The sequence below is a fragment of the Pan paniscus genome, chromosome 7 (genome assembly GCF_029289425.2).
Source record: "Pan paniscus chromosome 7, NHGRI_mPanPan1-v2.0_pri, whole genome shotgun sequence".
NCBI classification, from domain to species: Eukaryota; Metazoa; Chordata; class Mammalia; order Primates; family Hominidae; genus Pan; species Pan paniscus.
In genome coordinates this window covers 47562608-47581395 of record NC_073256.2, presented here as the reverse complement: position 1 = coordinate 47581395, position 18788 = coordinate 47562608, and the positions used below count along the sequence as shown (strand labels likewise).

General features: G+C 36.1%; 1 protein-coding gene across 50 annotated transcripts in view; it reads right to left on the bottom strand.

Moving 5' to 3' along the window:
- The window catches only part of HMBOX1 (homeobox containing 1), a 177555-nt gene that overhangs the window by 31056 nt on the left and 127711 nt on the right, over positions 1 to 18788 (bottom strand). For all 50 annotated transcript variants that reach the window (XM_055116409.2, XM_055116417.2, XM_063606703.1 and 47 more), the window contains one exon: positions 14946 to 15099. In XM_055116409.2, coding sequence (XP_054972384.1) covers positions 14946 to 15099 — 154 coding nt within the window. The remainder of the gene's footprint in view (positions 1 to 14945; positions 15100 to 18788) is intronic.

Genomic DNA, 18788 nt, shown 5'->3' with positions numbered 1-18788 from the left:
TTCTGCTCTGGGATGAATCATATACTTAATTGGTCACTCATTATATACAACACCAGTATTTACCTAACTGTGCTTCATTTATTTGTAAACTGCGGCCACAGAACATTGTATGAGGAACATGGGGTCTTTTGCCCTGTTTAATTGGCTTGGAGACTAGAGAAATAAGGGGTATGCCATTTGTACAAAATGAAACTGCTAGCAAAGCATCTCTATGAGGATAGAGAAAAATTTTAATCTGCCTCAAAAACATCATGATAATTTCTCTTCTGGCTATTTCTGTTTGACCAAAAAGGAACCAGGAAGTATAATTTGCCAATTTTAAAATGCATTTAAGCACAGTTCATCTTCTTACTGGCTATGAGAAATGGATTGGGATAACTTTACCTGTCAATAAGTGGGAAAATTTTGTTGTTTTTTCCTCAAATAGTCTAATGGATTGAAATGAGGTCATGTCCAGGCTCCTGCTGTCTATTTAAATGTTAAGAACTGCCTTCTATTTGTAGAGAGATACAGGAGGTGTAGTTCATTATGTTCCACCCGAGTCATTCCATAAGGAGTATAAAAGAGGATAAACTTCTTTTAAAATACAACTTCCGGCATAATTAATCCCAAAATTTATAGTGTATTCTTCCAGCATGTTCTCTTAGAACAGCAATGACATCAGAAGAGAGAGGAAGAAAGACCAGCTTGCCAGGGGTTGCGGTGGTGGCAAAACAGCCTAAGGGAGGGCAGAGTGCACGTTTTACATCCTCATTCATTATAGGCCAGGACAAACATCACATTTTAAAGGACTCAACTCTGCTCCCACAAAATGTTTTTTTAATGGATGAGAATGATATAATGTTCTAAGGAAAACAACACTGAGGCATTCAAAAGTAATTTTCCTGTTTTTTGAGTCATTTTGATTGGATCACTTTAAATCTTTTGATTATTATTATCAATCATCGAATTGATTTGAATGCCTTACGATTTTAACAAAATTAGAAAATACTGCACTACCGTATCTCCCACCTTGAGTCTAACATGTACGGTGGGGGAAAGAGGGTGGTAACATTTTCTAATTTTGTTAAAGTTATAGGATCTTCTTAAATATTCAGTCAAGTTCAAGTGACACTCTGTAATATCAGACTTTACATACAGCACTATGCCAGCCTAATAGACCAGCCGAGTATAACCAAACCCTAGCCCAAAGGAGCATAAAAACTGCACCACTGAAATACCAAGTAAACTTTACTTAGCAGATGGTGAAATAATTCATTCTGGCAAAGATATTGCCCAAATTTTCATCCTAGCAATGCACCTTTATAATAGAAGTCAGTTAAAGAAAAACTGAATTTTATAATTTTTGTTAACAATGTACCTGTGTAACACAAATCAGCAGGGAAAAAAAAATTGATCAAAAGATTTTTTTTTTTTTTCTAATTGAAAATACTGGAATTTCAAGATGTTTCCTTGATCATGTAGAAAGGAGAATCTTACTTAGGCTTCTGTCTTAAAGAAGGCTAGAAAGATTTTTCAAAACAGTTTCAATTTTTTAATTCCCAGGATGTTTTACAAATATTAACAGAAAATCCACCCCCCTCCTCCCACCCCCAAAAAAGTTTGAATCATTGGCATCAAAGAGTTATTACTTCTGTTTTATATCTGGGAGAAAAGTGGCACCAACAACCCCAAAAACTGATGAAGAAAAATGTTTTTTGGTTATTAAAAGAACTTACTTCACACCGATACAAATAGGATGCTTTGAGAAAGACAGATGTTGCAAATGTCGCAATGTAAGGTCATTCCCAATCTGGCTGCAACCTACTCACTCAGCCTCATTTCCCACCCAACTGAGCAGACACTCAGCAGCCTCATTTTTCCAGCCTCTGTGCCTTTGCACATGCTGCTCCCACTACTGGCCATGTCATTCTTCCTCTTCTCACCTCATTGAAACTGTACTGCTCTCCAGGACCCCACTCCACTGTCACCTCAGGGTTTCCTTTCCTTGCACCACTCTCCTGTGTCCCTATTGTACTTGGTACACATCTCTTGCATGACATTTTTAACCTGACTCCTCCAATGGACTGAGCCTGCCAGGGCTAGGAGCTAATCTTTCCACACTCCTCAGCACGGGGCACAGTGTTGAGGAGCAACACCATTAGAAAAGGTATGTTCCTAAAGCCATACCAAAGTACTCCTATTAGATAGGTATGGTTATTAAAGTCATTTATAACAAGCAATTTCCATAAGGACACATAGCTGGTGAGTAAGAGGGTAGGGCCTGGAGCACCAGTTGTTCTAACTCCAAAGTCTGTGTTTTTAACCACTATGTCATCAGAAAAAAAAAAAAAATGACAAGAAAAAAATGTACAGACTATTAAATATATAAGGTAAATTATTTCTCTCAATATTTATCTTTGGATATTTATGGCTTTTTACATTATTATAATAATATACTGTTTCTTCTTTTGCTTAACATTATTTCATTTATATTTTCTTCAAATTTACATAGGCCATATGTGTCATCTTACAATGATATTCTACTTAATAAATTCATCATCACTGACTTAGCCACTTGCTACAAAGCTATCAGAGTTGAATGTAAAGAAGCTGGAGAAACATTCGCTGAATTTCCTATCCAAATATAACCACCATCTTGGTTAGACACATGGGCTCTTTGATATGAGATATGAAGAAGATATCCTCAGCTAGTTCGCTCAATTCAGCAGCAACATAATAAAGAAGAAAATGAAATGTAAGTTCTTTTTGCAACTGTAAGGCACTGAAACAAGTTTTAGAGATAAACTGAAAAATAAGAGAAGGTGATTTCTTCTAAGCAGTAGGAAGGTGAGTTTTTAGTTTTCTCATTTATAAGGAAGAAGGAAGTAATTCTAACTACCTAGACTGATAAAAAGGTAGGTGAACAATAATTTCTTTCCATTTTCAGATTGCAGCAACCTCAAGATATTTCATTTCTATAATGCATAACCATAAAAACTGAGGGAACCACAATCCAAGCTGATTGCTAAACAAAGTATTAAGATAGATCATGAGAATATGCATTAAAACACAGTCCTGAAGAACTGCTCTTCTGCCAGAGCTTAGTTATGGACGTGATTTTGTTTTTTGAAGTTAGTCTGTTCATGTTGTTATACTAAGAATCAGTTATTTTCCAAAGATTTAATTCTAGGGTGGGAAATAATTTCTTATCCAAAGCCACAGAATCTCAGAGAAAACAAAGGCTCTACGCAAAAACAGGAAATTATTTAGAATCATAGAGTGATATAATTTTAATAACTTGAAGGACATTTTAAGAAATTATATAACATTTACTAATTGATTTTAAAAATAGGTTATTGACCGGCCGGGCGTTGTGGCTCACACCTGTAATCCCAGCAGTTTGGGAGGCCGAGGCAGGCGGATCACCTGAGGTTGGGAGTTCGAGACTAGCCTGACCAACATAGAGAAACCCCATCTCTAATAAAAATACAAAATTAGCTGGGCCTGGGGTGGCACATGCCTATCCCAGCTTCTTGGGAGGCTGAGGCAGGAGAATCACTTGAACCTGGGAGGCGGATGTTGCGGTGAGCTGAGATCACGCCATTGTACTCCAGCCTGGGCAACAAAAGCAAAACTCCGTCTCAAAAAAACAAAAGGTATTGACCAATTTGCTTTTTACATGAAAAAAAAAAAAAAACTGGAACCTAATACTTTATTCAGAAAATATAAGATACGCTAAAGCATATACTTCAGTTTTACATTATAATCAACAAAACTAACAACAGAGTTGGAGGGTAGAGGGTGTGCTTAAAAGAAGTAAGTGTAAAAGAAAAGAAAAAGAAAGAAACAGAAGTCTTTTTGGCAAACTAAAGTACCAGAAGGTAAGGAAGAGGAAGATACAGAAAGGAGTTTAGGAACAAAAGCAAAAAAAAAGATAATAATAGTAATAATAATAATAAGGGGGCCTAAGAGAAACAAGAAGTACAAAGAGAAGAAATTTGGGTTAAATGAAATAAGGACTTTTGTCTTCCTCATCTCTGTGTCCCAATTCTTAGTCTAAACCTTAGCAACCGTCAATAAATGTTTACCACATAAAAGTTAAGGAAGATAAAGGGCTGAGAAGTTCAATGAGTAGAATTATTCTTCAAATCATATTTTACGGTTCCCGTAACCGTAAGTTCTCAAAATAAGCAACTTAATCTCATTTATTCTGTGAATGTAACCAAGTTAATTAGTCTCTTTGAATTACAGGTTCTTGATCTAAACAACAAACTGAACTAGATGATCTTTAGGGTCACTTCCTTATTCTTTGCAGTAATGGTGACCAAATATAGGTAAATGAAATCAAACGAAGGCTCTCAGCTTACACCTGGACTGCTTAAATGGAATCAGTGGTCAGTAGATACAATTTATATTTTTTTGTACAACAAGAGCAAAAGTCACTTATTGTTCACATGACACAAGCTGCTGTCCAAAGAAACATCCAGATAGGTTTTAATGTTTCAGAAGAGCAATATTAGAAAGGATTTATAAGTATTTCTGCTCTAATTATTTCTCTGGCTAGGTGTAATCTTACTGACATTAAAAGGGTCTCTAACTCCATAGATTTCTGCATAAGTGATATAAATATTGGAACATTATACAAAATAATGAAGGATATAAACAAAATAGCATCACTATCACAATGCCATAACAAACTGAGGATACTGCTAAGGAAGAAAAACATGATTATTTTTGCATTTTGCAAAGTAACAGGATTCTCTTCAAGAAGTAGAGTGTTTTTTTAATAGGCGGAAAATCCTACTAGAAGTTATTTCTTCATTTTTAAATGACAAGAAAGCCTCAAATTATATAAAGCAAACAAGAAGAAAAAATATACTAAATGAAAACATAGCTTCATGAAATGAGAGCAGAAGTGGAGAGAGCTTCCTGGGTAAATATTTTAAAAATCTCACTGTGGTTAATAAAGGTAATAAAAGAATAACAGGAAGTGACACTAGGAAAATAGGGCAGGTTAATATTATTCAGAGATTGCTATAAAAGAACACAGAAGAAACTGATCTTCCACAGTCACTTGAAGCTTGAACCTATGAGTCTCTTTTGTCTTTATTTACACATATGAAAGTATTACTGCAGATCATCATATCATCACTCAGCATAGTTCAGAGTCAGAAGACTAGGAAAAGGAATGTTCTTTGCAGGTCAGGGTTTTGATGACTGGCAAAACACTAGGCAAGTTGCACTGCAGTTGTCTGAACCACACCCAGACTGCAGTTAAATATAGAATTTAGTTTCTGGAACTGTTAGTCTTAACCTTCACTGAAAAAATTAAAAGTAAAGAGGAGAAAGGAAAGCGACTGAAACCAAAGTCTATGTACTAATAAACTGTCCTGGGAAGAATTCCAAAATGCAGTGAAGACCAAGAAAATTAAATTACAGAAACCTCAAGCAATGTTCTAGAAATCGCTTTACAAGCTGATTTGTCTCTTCCATGCTAGTTCTCCCAGGATGTATAGCATCCTTGAATAAAATCCACTTGGTTACTAGAGATGCATGTCTCTAATTCAGATTATATACATGTCAGGTTAACAGCAGTGATACCAAATTTAAAACTATGATATAATTTTGGTTCGTTATAGTATTGTGGTTGTGATGCTATTTTTGTTCATGAAGACACACTTTTATTCTAAGACCTCATTTTTAGATGCTTAAATTTGGGGGAAAGAGATACTCTCAAGCTAAAATTTTTAATGCTGATTCCTTGCCCGGGAGAATATTTTGGATTAATTTTTTAAAGCTGTTTTGGAGACTGACAGGGGTTAAAACAACAAAAACAAAATATTTTCTATATAATTTCAGAGGGTTCTAGGCTTTACTAATGATTTTGTTTTATATTGCTCACTGAAGATGACCATGGACAGAATTTAATAACAAAAACACATTCAATATACTTATCCATAAGAAAAATAAAACACACAATAGTTTTAATTACAAACACAAACAGAGGTATTCATTTGCCTTCATTAGCATTTAATTTGCATGTTCCTGGATACACCCAAATACAGGGTCATCATTCAGCCACTTCGATTAAAAATTATAGCAATCAGTAACCTTTCCACACAAATTTGGCCCCCAAGCTGGTACTATTAACCACTATATTCTATTGCTTCTACCTATCACTGCTAGGTATTCTCACATTTATTCCTGCATCCAGTCAAAGCTTTTTTCCAAGTTGTTGCTTCTCTTTCCTTCTTGCTTAGTTGGGTTGAAAAACCTATAAGGAGATTTGGAGGCTTATTTTACCTTCCTCCCTTGAGACTAGAATAGGTGCAATAGCCAGGTCTTATTCTTTTGTGTCCCAGTCACATACACTAATGCTCCAGAGACACACCTGTTTCCAAAGATAAAGGAATATGTAGCCCAAAATGCTGAAAGATTAGTAAGGAAAGAGTACATTAGAAGTCACTCTCCTAGGCCATGAAGCCTTCAACACTTCTGACAAAAACCTTCTCTTCAGATCTACTCCTTTCACTCTTCTCACCCTTAAATGTATCTGTTCTTTCTATCCCTAGCACTTTGCCTCACAGCCCGTAAGTACTTCATTGAATGAATGAACAAATGGACAGTTAGGTTTGCAGAATCACGTTTGAGCATTGTAGAATCACATTATTTGCATATGCAGATATTTCAGACATACACTATAGATGACTTTTTTTCCCCTTGAGAATATGTAAACTACTTAAGGTAAGCCTAGGTTAGTGCTAACAAACAGCAAATGCTTTATTAAAAAAATGAATAAATATTAGTCAATTATATATTTTATCCATTAAAATCTAGTCAGGTCCTCTTTTTAAAAACAACAAAATCCTTTTTAATTATAAAAATTTTAAACCCACACAAATATAATAAACCCACAACCCCCTACATACCAGCTTCAACAATTAACAACCATTTTGCCATTCTTGTTTCATCTTTTCCCTGTTATAATCCCCATATGCTCTTAAACAAATGGAAGGTTGTAACATATATTAATCTAGGGACATCAGACTTTAGAGTTAACGAAGCCCAAGTCCACAAATTAAAAACCATCAGTATATACCCAAATTAAAATAACATTCTTCTTAGTTAATAAGAACTCAAATCTGTGAATAGCACTGGCTAAACATCCACATGTGACTGGGACACTTGTTAGCTCTGTGGTCTTAGGAAGTTAGTTATTCAACCTCTTTGAGCCTTGACTGCCTCATTAGAAAAAGGAAAAACCAGGTCTGCAGTGAGGATTAAATATGGAGGGTAAGTATATGTGAAGCTTCTAACAGTGCACTGAATAAATGCCTTTTTTTTAAGCAGCTTGATATAATTCATATATCAAAAACTTCACTTATTTAAGGCATACAATTTAATAGTTTTCAGCATATTCACAAAGTTGTACAAGCACCTCCACAACTGATTTTACAAATCTTCATCACCCCAAAAAGAAACACATACCCCTTAGCCATCACATCCCCCACCCAACACCCCTATCCTCCCCTAGCCCTAGGTAACACATTTATCTACTTTCTGTCTCTATAGGTTTGCCTACTCCAGATACTTCATATAAATGGAATCATACAATATTGTCCTTTGTGACAATAAATGTTTTTGGAATTGAATATTTTAGAAGTCAAATATGTGGAATACACAGTGGAATGAGGTCAGAGAAGGAGAAAATGCACGTATATATGAATGATGCACCAAGACACACGCTAGGAAATATACATATCATTGAAGTGCTCTGGGTATGTTAAGAGGCAGGAAAACTGTGTGTGTGTGTGTGTGTGTGTGTGTGTGTGTGTGTACACGGTAGCAAGTAGGTAGTTTGTGGACAGTCTCCTCTGATTGCTTTATTTTCCTCATTTCCTTTCATGATGAGCAAGGTCATCATAAGAGAATGAGGATGGGGAGTTTGCACAGAGAGAAGAAAGTGTGAAATAATCTTACAGGAGAGTGGGAAAAAATAAACCAGAAAGGTATAGTATTAATTCTGCTTGGCAGAATTAAAGACCCACTTGAGGTTAGCGGTCATGAATTTAAAATGAGATCAGTCAGCAGGGTTTTAAGTTTTTCTCCAGCCACATTTCGCTGCAAAAATGCAGGAACTGTATAAATGGATATATTTAACCAGAGTTTATTCACACTCATGGCTTTAACTGTACCTAATATATTGATGACTCCCAAATCTCCATTTCTAGTGCCACTGAACTCTCTAACACAGAAATCTTGAGGTGACTTCACAGTCAAAGCATTAAACTAGAAGAAGCTTAGATGGAAAAAGAACACTGGTCTAACAATGGTTATGAGAAAGGCATTCTACTGTGTGATTTGCACATATTATCTCAAATAATTCTCATAACTCTTCTCATAATAACCATCTCCACTTTATAGAAAGCTGAAATTCCCACAGATTAACATAAAGTGAAGCTGTGACTAATTCCTAAGTCTGTGTGGCTCTGAAGTCTGTCTTTTTACTTCATCATGATATTTAACTCTTCATAAATGTGGCACCTGGGGCCCAGAGATGCTGAATGATTTGCCCAAAGTGAAAGCATTTTCTAATGGCAGGTACTGTCTCCCAGAGGCTCTCTATCACTATGCTCAACTCTTACATATTTCCTGCTTTGTCATTCAATGTGTGACTAGGTTAGATTGTTTTTCTTCCATTTTTTTTCTGATATCTATCACTTTTTATCCATTTTCTATCCTTTTGCTTTTACAATATAGCTTAGACCCTCAGCAGTCATGCATAGGTTACTCTAATAGCTTCCTAAGCTGGCCTCCATCTATTCCTCCTCTAATCCAGTGTTCTCCAACCTTTTTGGCACCAGAGGCCAGTTTCGTGGAAGACAATTTTTCCACCGATGGGGTGGGGGGTAGGGAGGGTGGTTTAGGGATGAAAATGAAGAGTTCGAGCTCCTATGAGAATCTAATGCTGCTGCTGATCTCACAGCAGGTGGAGCTCAGGCAGTAATGCTTGCTCTGCTGCCACTTGCCTCCTACTGTGTGGAGGTCCACAGCCCAGGGGTTAGGGACCCCTGCTCTAATCCATTTGCATATGGGTTAGTCACTTCCTTTCTCTGAGGCTCTTATATATAAACTGCAAATAATAACATACCTACAGTATAGAATTGTGAAGATTAAATAAAAATAATTTCATATAATTATCAATAAAATCAGTAACTGTATAGTAATTAAATTCCTATTCAAATGTAAGCTATTACTGCCTTAAGATTTATGAAGGCAGATATTATAACTTAAATATATTTTACATTTTATTTTACATTTATTTCCCCCTGATTATATGCATGTAGTATGTGTTAAAATACATACTTGATTGATTTCTTGTCCATTATCCACACTCCTACCGCTATTATCTAACAGACCAATCTAATCAGATACATCTCCTACATAAGGCCCGAATGCCAACGCTTACGGTATAATTAAGCACGGTGCTTGTTTAATTATAGAATGCACAGTATAACCAAGTTCTGAATAATCAAAGTAAGAATGCTCCTAACATTATAATGCCTTTTCTCAGATTCTCTAACTCATGAACTCCTATCCCTCATCTGAATGCACCCAAAATGTTACCACTTTGGTGTAGTTTTCCTCTTTTCTCTACGTGCTCCTTTTGTCATAATAGCATTCACTTCTCAGTTCCATAATTACTTACATATTAGCTCCCTCCCTGCTGCCACACATTTGTGAGGGAGTTACATTTCAGGGTAACCAAATTGTTGATGAGGGAAAGTTCTTTACAGAAGAATTCCAGCTGATTAATGTACAAGAAATAAATTTCAATACAACAACTTGTGACTCCTTATGGAAAAATGACTGGGAAACAATCGTCGATAGATAACAAAACAGTGATTCTCAGTCCAGCCTACACTTCAGAATCACTTGGAAACTTTTCAAAATATATCTCTGCCTAGGCTCTACACCCAGAGATTAAGATTCAGTCCATCAGGGGTGAAGCCCCCTGATAGTTTTAAAAGCTCCTTGGGTGATCCTAATATGCATCCAGATTTAAGAATCAATGCTTTAAAACTATTAGGTAGATGGTTAATAGGGGATTTTTTAATAAGTGAATCAAGAAGGTGACACTGAATTCACTGATCAATCTTATGGTTACTAAAATTGGGGCTGTAGCGGTGGGTCACGCCTATAATCCCAGCACTGTAGGAGACTGAGGCAGGTGGATCTCTTGAGCCCAGGAGTTCAATACCAGCCTAGGCAACATGGCAAAACTCTGTCTCTACAAAAATATAAAAATTAGCCAGGCATGGTGGCACATGCCTGTAGTCCCAGCTACTCAGGAAGCTGAGATGGGAGAAAGACCTGAGCCCAGGAGGTTGAGGCTGCGGTGAGCCATGATCATGCCACTGAACTCCAGCCTGGGCAATAGAGCAAGACCCTGTCTCAAAAAGGGAAGGGAGCTGATAAACATGTTCTAAAATTGACTGAGGTTATGGTTGCATAATTCTGTGAATATACTAAAAAGCATTAAATTGTACACTTTAAATAGATGAATTGTATCTCATGAAGGCTGTTTTTTTTTAAATCAAGATAAATTTCCATCTCTATGCAAACATACAGAAGACTACAGTGTTTTATTTAAATCTTTTGATTTTATATTTCTCTTTTCCTTTGCACTGACAATCTTGGTTCCTAATAACTCTAATATGACTATTTGTTTTATCTGTACCTACATCTATATCTATACCTATCTAGCTATGTAAATATAAATAGTACCTGAATAGCAGTATCTATAATACCAAATTTAGTAGAAACAGTGTAAGATTTTTTTGGTGTTTCTTTTTATTCTTAAGCTGTTTCCCACTTGGGAAGTATAGGAAATCACTGTGTTATAAACACATTTGAGATAATTCTTGGGTGTTTAAGGCACTATTTTGATATACAGGTTTCATTTTAGTTATTTTTTAAAGGTCACCTCCCCCCCTCCCCCCCATTTTTTCCCTGATTTTAAATTTTGATATATAATTATGTAATTTAGTTACAGGTCAAAACAAAGTATTTTCCGAGAAATCTAGCTTCTACCTCTCTTCTAAGTTGTTTCTCTTTTATTGATAACCATTTATTTTATGGTTTATTCCTCCATTTTAAAATAAGTTATAAGCAAATACATAAATGACAGCTTTGTATTATATACAGTTGATTCTGCCTTGTTTTAAACTTAATGTTATATCCTGGAGATCACTGTATACAGAGTTTTTTGTTCTTTAGCTGCATAGTACTCCACTACATGGGTTTCAACATCCAATACATGGATGTGCTATAATTTATTGACATAGTTACTACAAATAGACATTTAGGTCATCTTCCGTATTTTGAAATTAGTAAAAACAGTGCTGTTATCTTTTCATATTTTTGCCAGTATATCTTTAAGATTCTTCTATTTCTTCTTGAGATAGGGTCTTTCTCTGTCACCCAGACTGAAGTGCAGTAGTGTGATCATAGCTCACTGCAGCTTCAAACTCCTGGGCTCAAGCAATCCTCCTGCCTCAGCCTCCCGAGTGGCTGGGACTACAGGCATGCCCTACCACGCCTTGCTAATTTTTTGTATTTTTTATAGAGATGGGGTCTCACTATGTTGCCTAGGCTAGTCTCAAACTCCTGGCCTCAAGTGGTTCTTTCACCTCAGCCCTCCCAAAAGGTTGGGATTTACAGGTGTGACTCACTGGCCCTAAGATAATTTTCTAGAAGTAGGAATGTCAAGTCAAAGGGTAAACTCATAGGTAATTTTCCTTGATATTGCCGAATTCCCTACCATTAAGTTGTTTCATTTTGCATTTCTACAAGTAACGTATGAGAGTGTCTGTTTCTCTATAGCCCAATCAATATAAAATGTTGCCAAACTTTTGGATTTTTGTCAATGTAATAAGTGAAGAATAGTATCTCAATGTAGTTTTAATTTGAATTTCTCTTACTATCAATTAGATTGAGCATTTTTTTTTTTTTTTGAGATGGAGTCTCGCTCTGTCACCCAGGCTCGAGTGCGGTGGCACGATCTCGGCTCACTGCAAGCTCTGCCTCCTGGGTTCATGCCATTCTCCTGCCTCAGCCTCCCGAGTAGCTGGGACTACAGGTGCCCGCCACCACGACCGGCTAATTTTTTTTTTTTCTATTTTTCGTAGAGACAGGGTTTCACTGTGTTAGCCAGGATGCTCTCGATCTCCTGGCCTCGTGATCCGCCCGCCTCAGCCTCCCAAAGTGCTGGGATTACAGACATGAGCCACCGCGCCTGGCCGATTGAGCATATTTTCATATGTTCAAGGACCACTTGCATTTTTTCTCCTATCTTTAGCCCAATAAAGATAGAATTATTGGTCTTTTAAGAGCTCTTTATTAGGGATAATAAAAGTTGCAATTTTTTTTTCCAATTTGTCTTTTACTTTGCTCAGCTTTTACTCCCTCCAAAGTTTTTCTTTTAATTTATGTAATCATATTTATCAATCTTTTCCTTTATTGTTTTTAGATTTTGGGTCACGGTTAGGAAATATTTTTCCCATTGCCAGGATATGAAGGGACCACTCATGTTTTCTTCTATTATTTATATGGATTCACTTCTTTGACTCATTTGAAATTTATCTTGATGTATGAAGAATGGAATAATTTTTTACTTTTTTAAAATTTCATTTTAATTTTTGAGATACGATCTTACTATGTTGCCCAGGTTGGGGTGCAGTGGTGCAATCATAGCTCACTGTAACCTCAAACTCCTGGGCTCAAGCAATCCTCTCACGTCAGCCTCCTGAGTAGCTAGGAATGCAGGTGTATGCCACCACGCCCAGATATTTTTTGAATTTTTTGTAGAGATGGGGTTTTGCTATGTTGCCCAGGCTGGTCTCAAACTCTTGGCCTCAAGTGATCCTTCTGCCTTGGCCTCCCAAAGCTGAAATTATAGGTGTGAACCACCATGTCCAGCCTTACTTTTATCTTATACCAACATTTGAGTAAGGCTTACTTTGCTGGTTTTACAGTCTATGCATATGTATTTATTTACCCATGCAGTCAAGGAAAAAAATATGCGTCATACTAAGGATAGGAATTTTATATGTCATTTTGGATAACAAAAAGTTCCATTTTTACAGAACAAAAATCATACTGTGTGACCTTCTGTACTATTAAGTATTTTGAAAGGCTTTCTGTGCTTCTGCAACTATTGGCATAAACCACATCCTCTTTCTAGTTGTGCCAGGTAACATAAAATTAAGCCAAAGATAACCAACTCCTGGATTAGATAAAGCCATTTATTAATTAAAATTAATGTTAAAAAACATAAATTAAGACTAAATAGGAGTCATAGGGTAAATGCTCAATATGTTTTTAATTAAAATTCCGTGTGATTCTGTGACTAATTCTTGCTGCCAAGGAAAATAAGAATCCCTAAGTCTCTGAGGTTCAACTCTGAAAGTACATTAGGAATATCACCTATTGATATTAATGTCATCAATTTTTAACTTAATTCTTTCTCATGATGACATTTTGTGATAAATACATACTGGTATTTTCATGAAAAAAACTAACTGGCTAAGTCACTAGCACAATTAGAACTTAGCACCAGGTAGAAACTAATACCTAAAGGAAAATGTACAATGTTGCAATTTAAGTTAGACATTATTTTAATTCTCATCTGCTGTGTGCCAAGTTCTAAAGAAATTTTCAAAAAGAATAAAAATTTCTAGATGAGAAAAGCAGAGCAGATTGTAAATGTCAGGTCTCCAGGACAATAATGTCTCATTCTTTCACTTTAATGACTCAAGCATATAAGGATTCATTATTCAATAAATGGCTTCTGCTCTTATCTATAATAAAGAGAGCAAGGAAAGGAATAGATGACAACATCAGTGGATAACCTATAGTCTCATTTTGGATACTGGATCTCACCTTCACCTTAAGCAAACCTATTAATTTCAACTATATCACATGAACAAAAACATCTGAATTTCGGCATTTTAAATCTCCCTCTCTTTCAGGTAGTGAAGTTCATGAGCTGGGAAATAATCAGAAAGTAGCAGGATGAGAGATGGCAAAAGTCTTAGATGACATATTGGCTATCAAAAAATTTCATTTTAGACATGAAGTTACAGCTGAGAGTTTGTGACCTAAACAAAGTTAGTTGGGTATAGGTCTTCTGACTCTGACTCCAGTGCTCTGTCCAATATACCAATTCTACTAGTCAGGTCAGATAAGAAAAACGTACAGCTGTAACATTATTACCTAATTGCATATAAACAAAATTCCATTGAAACAAAATTCTGTAAACATCACTTACAAGTAGATAACTAAAAAGATAATTCTACTATAGGATCTATGCTAAATATGCCAAACATTTCACAATCATAACTAATTTATACCATTTCAGATAGGAAAATTGAAGCTACGGTCAAATTCAGCTTAAAAAAAAAACCACTGAGTGCCTACTATGGATCAGGTACTGGTGATAGAATGAGAGGATAAATTACTAAACAAAGTCAAAAATAAGTATTTTTAACCTTTGGGACAAAGCTTACTTAGACCATACTCCTTATTAAAGGAAAGTTAAATCTCAGTAGTCTCCTATACAATTATTCAATATTTTTGATGAAAAGAAGACTTCAAAGAGTTTTTCCAAAATATAATACAAAGATCTGAATTCAAAAAATATTTATTCCAACATTTCTTAAATTACTGGGGACACTATTATAAGTAAAATAAATTGACAGATGCTAACTCCAGCTTTATGAATTCTCAATGCTAAGATCACCTTATTTCTATAATACAGCATTTATGATATTCTAAAGTACTTTTAGAGATAGAACCAAGATACCAAGTTACTTGTTTGAAATGAAAACTGCCCCAGTCTATCCAGAGTTGATGTCTTCCCTAAGTTTGGGAGATCATTCGTAGAAAAAGGAGACACATACCTTTCCATAACAGCCAGGCACTCCTTTCTCCAGGTAAATCGACTCCCTCGTCGCAGTCGGAAAGTACCAGATGTGGCAGAGACTGGAGGAGGCGTTTGTCTCCATTCAGGGTCCTCTATTGGAATGGGGGCTGGTCTCATACTTAGTGTAGCGCCTGAAATAAACAAGACACTTTTAGCAAATATCTTGCAGTTTATTTAAAACAATATGACATCTACTTCCTATGGGACTAGGGAAGTATGGTCTTTGGCTTAGTGACAACTTAATCAATGTATCTTTCTCTGAAAAATTTCTTTTGAAATTCCTGCTTGATAGTTATACTCTTTTTGAACAGTATACCTCAGATGTTCAGAATCTTTTACTAACCATTCAAATAAGTTATAAGCTTAAGGAATTTATGCAGGTAGGAGACAAACTTAAAATAACCCTAATTCTTGTAAACTCTTTTCTTTTTTAAAGAGTGAAATACAGCATGAAAGAAAATAAGATGATATTTGATATGCTTTTTGTCTACTAACTAAATCAGGTCTCCATAGGTCTACCTGTTGATGCTATACTAGATTCTGTTACCTCCTGAACATAATAAAATTTCAATGAAAAATATCTATAATTGAGACATTTTACTAATTCAGATTACTCTTTTCTCAAATAGCTTGAACTGCCAATGATGCATTTATTCATTCATTCACTATTTAACAAATCCCTTTCAAGTGGCTTGCTCTAGGCTAGAAGCTAAGAATAAAACCAGGAAAGCAACATTGTCTGTGACCTCCATGAACTTATTTCATAGACTTTCAATGTAACTTGGTATGCTTTCATAGAGTTCAGTCCCTGGCTACCCCACTCTTCTTTCACTCCTTACACTGTTAAATTCATCTTCCCAAAACATAATTATGATCATATCGGTCTTCTAATCAAAAACCTTCAAAAAATTCTCTCTGCCTGTAGTTTAATTCAAACGCTTAACACAGGTCTAGAAAGACATGTTAGAACATGTAGGTTTATGCAATATTAATAAATATGTTAATTCTATATTAATGAATATTAATATTTATTTCTTCCTAATAGAATTAATACTCTCTTTATTGTACCTTGCAAATAATACCATGGATAGCATTTCTACTTCAAGACTTACAGATCTATTGTAGATCCCCTTCTTAATAGCTACATCTTTAGATGTATTCTCTTACACAGATGTCCAAAATGTTAATCAATCCTGATTTTGCTTTTCAAACCTATTGTCCTGCAGTCTTTCCCATCTCAGTAAATAGATACCCTCTTCAAACCACTCAGCTCAAAATTCTCAAATTAATCTTTCACTTCTCTAATTATCCCACATATACATAACTAATTCATAGGCAAGTTCATTTTATCTTCAAAATATTTCCAGTATCAGATCAATTTTTATTCCTTGCACTGCTACTACTTTTAGAACACGTCAGCATCATCTCTCACAATCATGGTTTCCTGGGACAAGTTTCAAAGACGGCTCCTCACAGTAAGTCATACCTCTGGCTAATCATGCCCTTGAATCTGGGCCAGTCCTGTGACAGGTTGTTGAGCAAGAAAATCTAAACAATTCAAGGCTAGGTTATAAGATGCTTTGAAATTTCTGCCTAGGTCTCCTAAAATGCTGGCTCTGGGGGAAACCAGAGGCCATATAAGAAGTCTGACTAACCTGAGACTATGATGTTGTAAGGAAGCCCAGGATAGCCATGTGGAGAGGCTACATGGAGTGAAAGATGCTCTGACAGTCCCCAGGGTCTTCTGCCAACTCCACCCAGGTGCCAGCATTTGAGAGAAAATGCCATCTTGGACACTGTAGCCACAGCAAATGCCACATGGAGAAGTGCAGAAACCAGGTGATAGACAGAAACAAGGCCTCAGACATTCAGTCCCAGCACAGGAATGTGGACATCAACCTCCAAGGTCCCTAAGGATCCCTGCCTCCTGGTCTGCACACCTCCGTGTAGTCCCTTCCCACACTGCACCATGATTAGGCTGTGCGACCAACAGCATGTGGCAGTGATGGTATGTCACTTCCAGGATCAGAATACAGAAGACACTGTGACATCTGTCTTGGATGCTTTCTCTCTTATTCACTCAAGGGAAAACTAGCTGCCGTGTGAGGACACTCAGGCGGTGGATGGTGAGGCCCATGTTGTGAGGAACTGATGTCTCTGACCAATAGGCAGTGAGGACCTGGGACCTGTCCACATCCACATGAGTGAGTTTCCAAGTGGACCATCCAGTCCCAATGACTGCAGCCCAGGCTGACAGCTGGATGGCAACCTCTACAGAACTCTGAGCCAGAAACAACCAGCTAAGCCACTCCTGGATTCCTGATCTACGAAAACTATGAGATAATAAATGCTGTTTGTGTTAAGCTGCTAAATTGTGGATAATTTATTGTATAAGAATAGATAACTAATAAAAATTATCACAATCATCCTCAGTTGTTTATTTCCCTTTATCCCCCAATACACTATTATTAATTATTCAAATGTATAAATTTGGCAGCAAAAAATTTCCCTTTAATATAGAGACTTCACTACTAATAAGAATGAGCATCTTTTCCTGTTTATTGACCATTTATATCTTTTCTTGTGAATTTCTATCTGTTGTTCCTTTTTTAGGGGGTTATTCTTCTTATGGGTGCAGAGAAATCATAGCAATTGCTAGTCATACAGAATGCAATTTTTTTCTGGTCTGTCATTTGTTTTTTATAGTGTGCTTTGTGATCTTAATTTTAATACAGTCAAATTTGTCAGTCTTTTGTATTATGGCCAATGGGCTTGAATATCACTCAGAGTATCTTTATATCTTTCATTTTGTGTTTCAGCCTTTAATATGTATGTGATTTCTTATAGCATGTGATGGAAAGTAAATATTTAACTACTTAACATTTCTGCTTAAACAAGTAAGTTTGTCATCATATAATGCTTTAGAGATTTACAGCCCACCCTAAAACAGAGTTGGCAAATTATACCCACTGCCTATTTTTGTAAATAAAGTTTTATTGAAACATGCTCATGTTCATTCATTTACAGATTGTCTATGGCTATGAATGCACTGGAGCAGAAGAGCTGAGTAGCTATGATAGAGATCATATAACCTGCAAAACCTAAAATATTTACTGTCTGGCCCTTTATATGAAGTTTGCCAACCCCTGGTTTAAAAACGTTTCTGCTCTACCCAACATGAAACTCTAAACTGAAACCCTTCTTTAAACAATTTAAAAGGGTTTCATTCTGCCAAAATAAACTGAGAATTCAGTCTGGGCCTAATTGAAAGTTAACTAAGTTTAGACATAAGCAGGAATTTGGGGGCTGGAGGGTTTCACAGTCTTATAGTGCTTTTCTGAAAACAAGTAGGGATTACAGCACAGCAAGAGCTCTGGAATCTACCTAATTAAAATTATATAAATGTTATTCTACAGCAAGGGTGAAAAGGACTAAAACAGAGCCAACCGGTTATCATGGCTGATCAAGATAAAGGTAGAAATAAGACTCAGTAAGGGACTACAACCTCTTGTCCAGGGGCTGACCCTTGTAAAGAAAGAAAGAGCTTCAGGATGGAGGGTGGGCAATAGGTCAGTGAATTCCAGGTAGTAGGCCACATCCATAATTGCGGCATGCTCCTTAGTAAGCAGAGTGGTAAATGGGTACAAATAGAACACAGAACAGAAAGAATCCTAACCAAGAGGTTGAAGGAAATAAGCCAACTAATAATAATGGTTCTTTCTTGGTATTGGGGTTTATTATTAATATTATGCTTCTTTGTAATATTCAGTATTGTCAAGACAGTCTCAAGAACTGAAGGAAATTCAGATGAAATAAAACT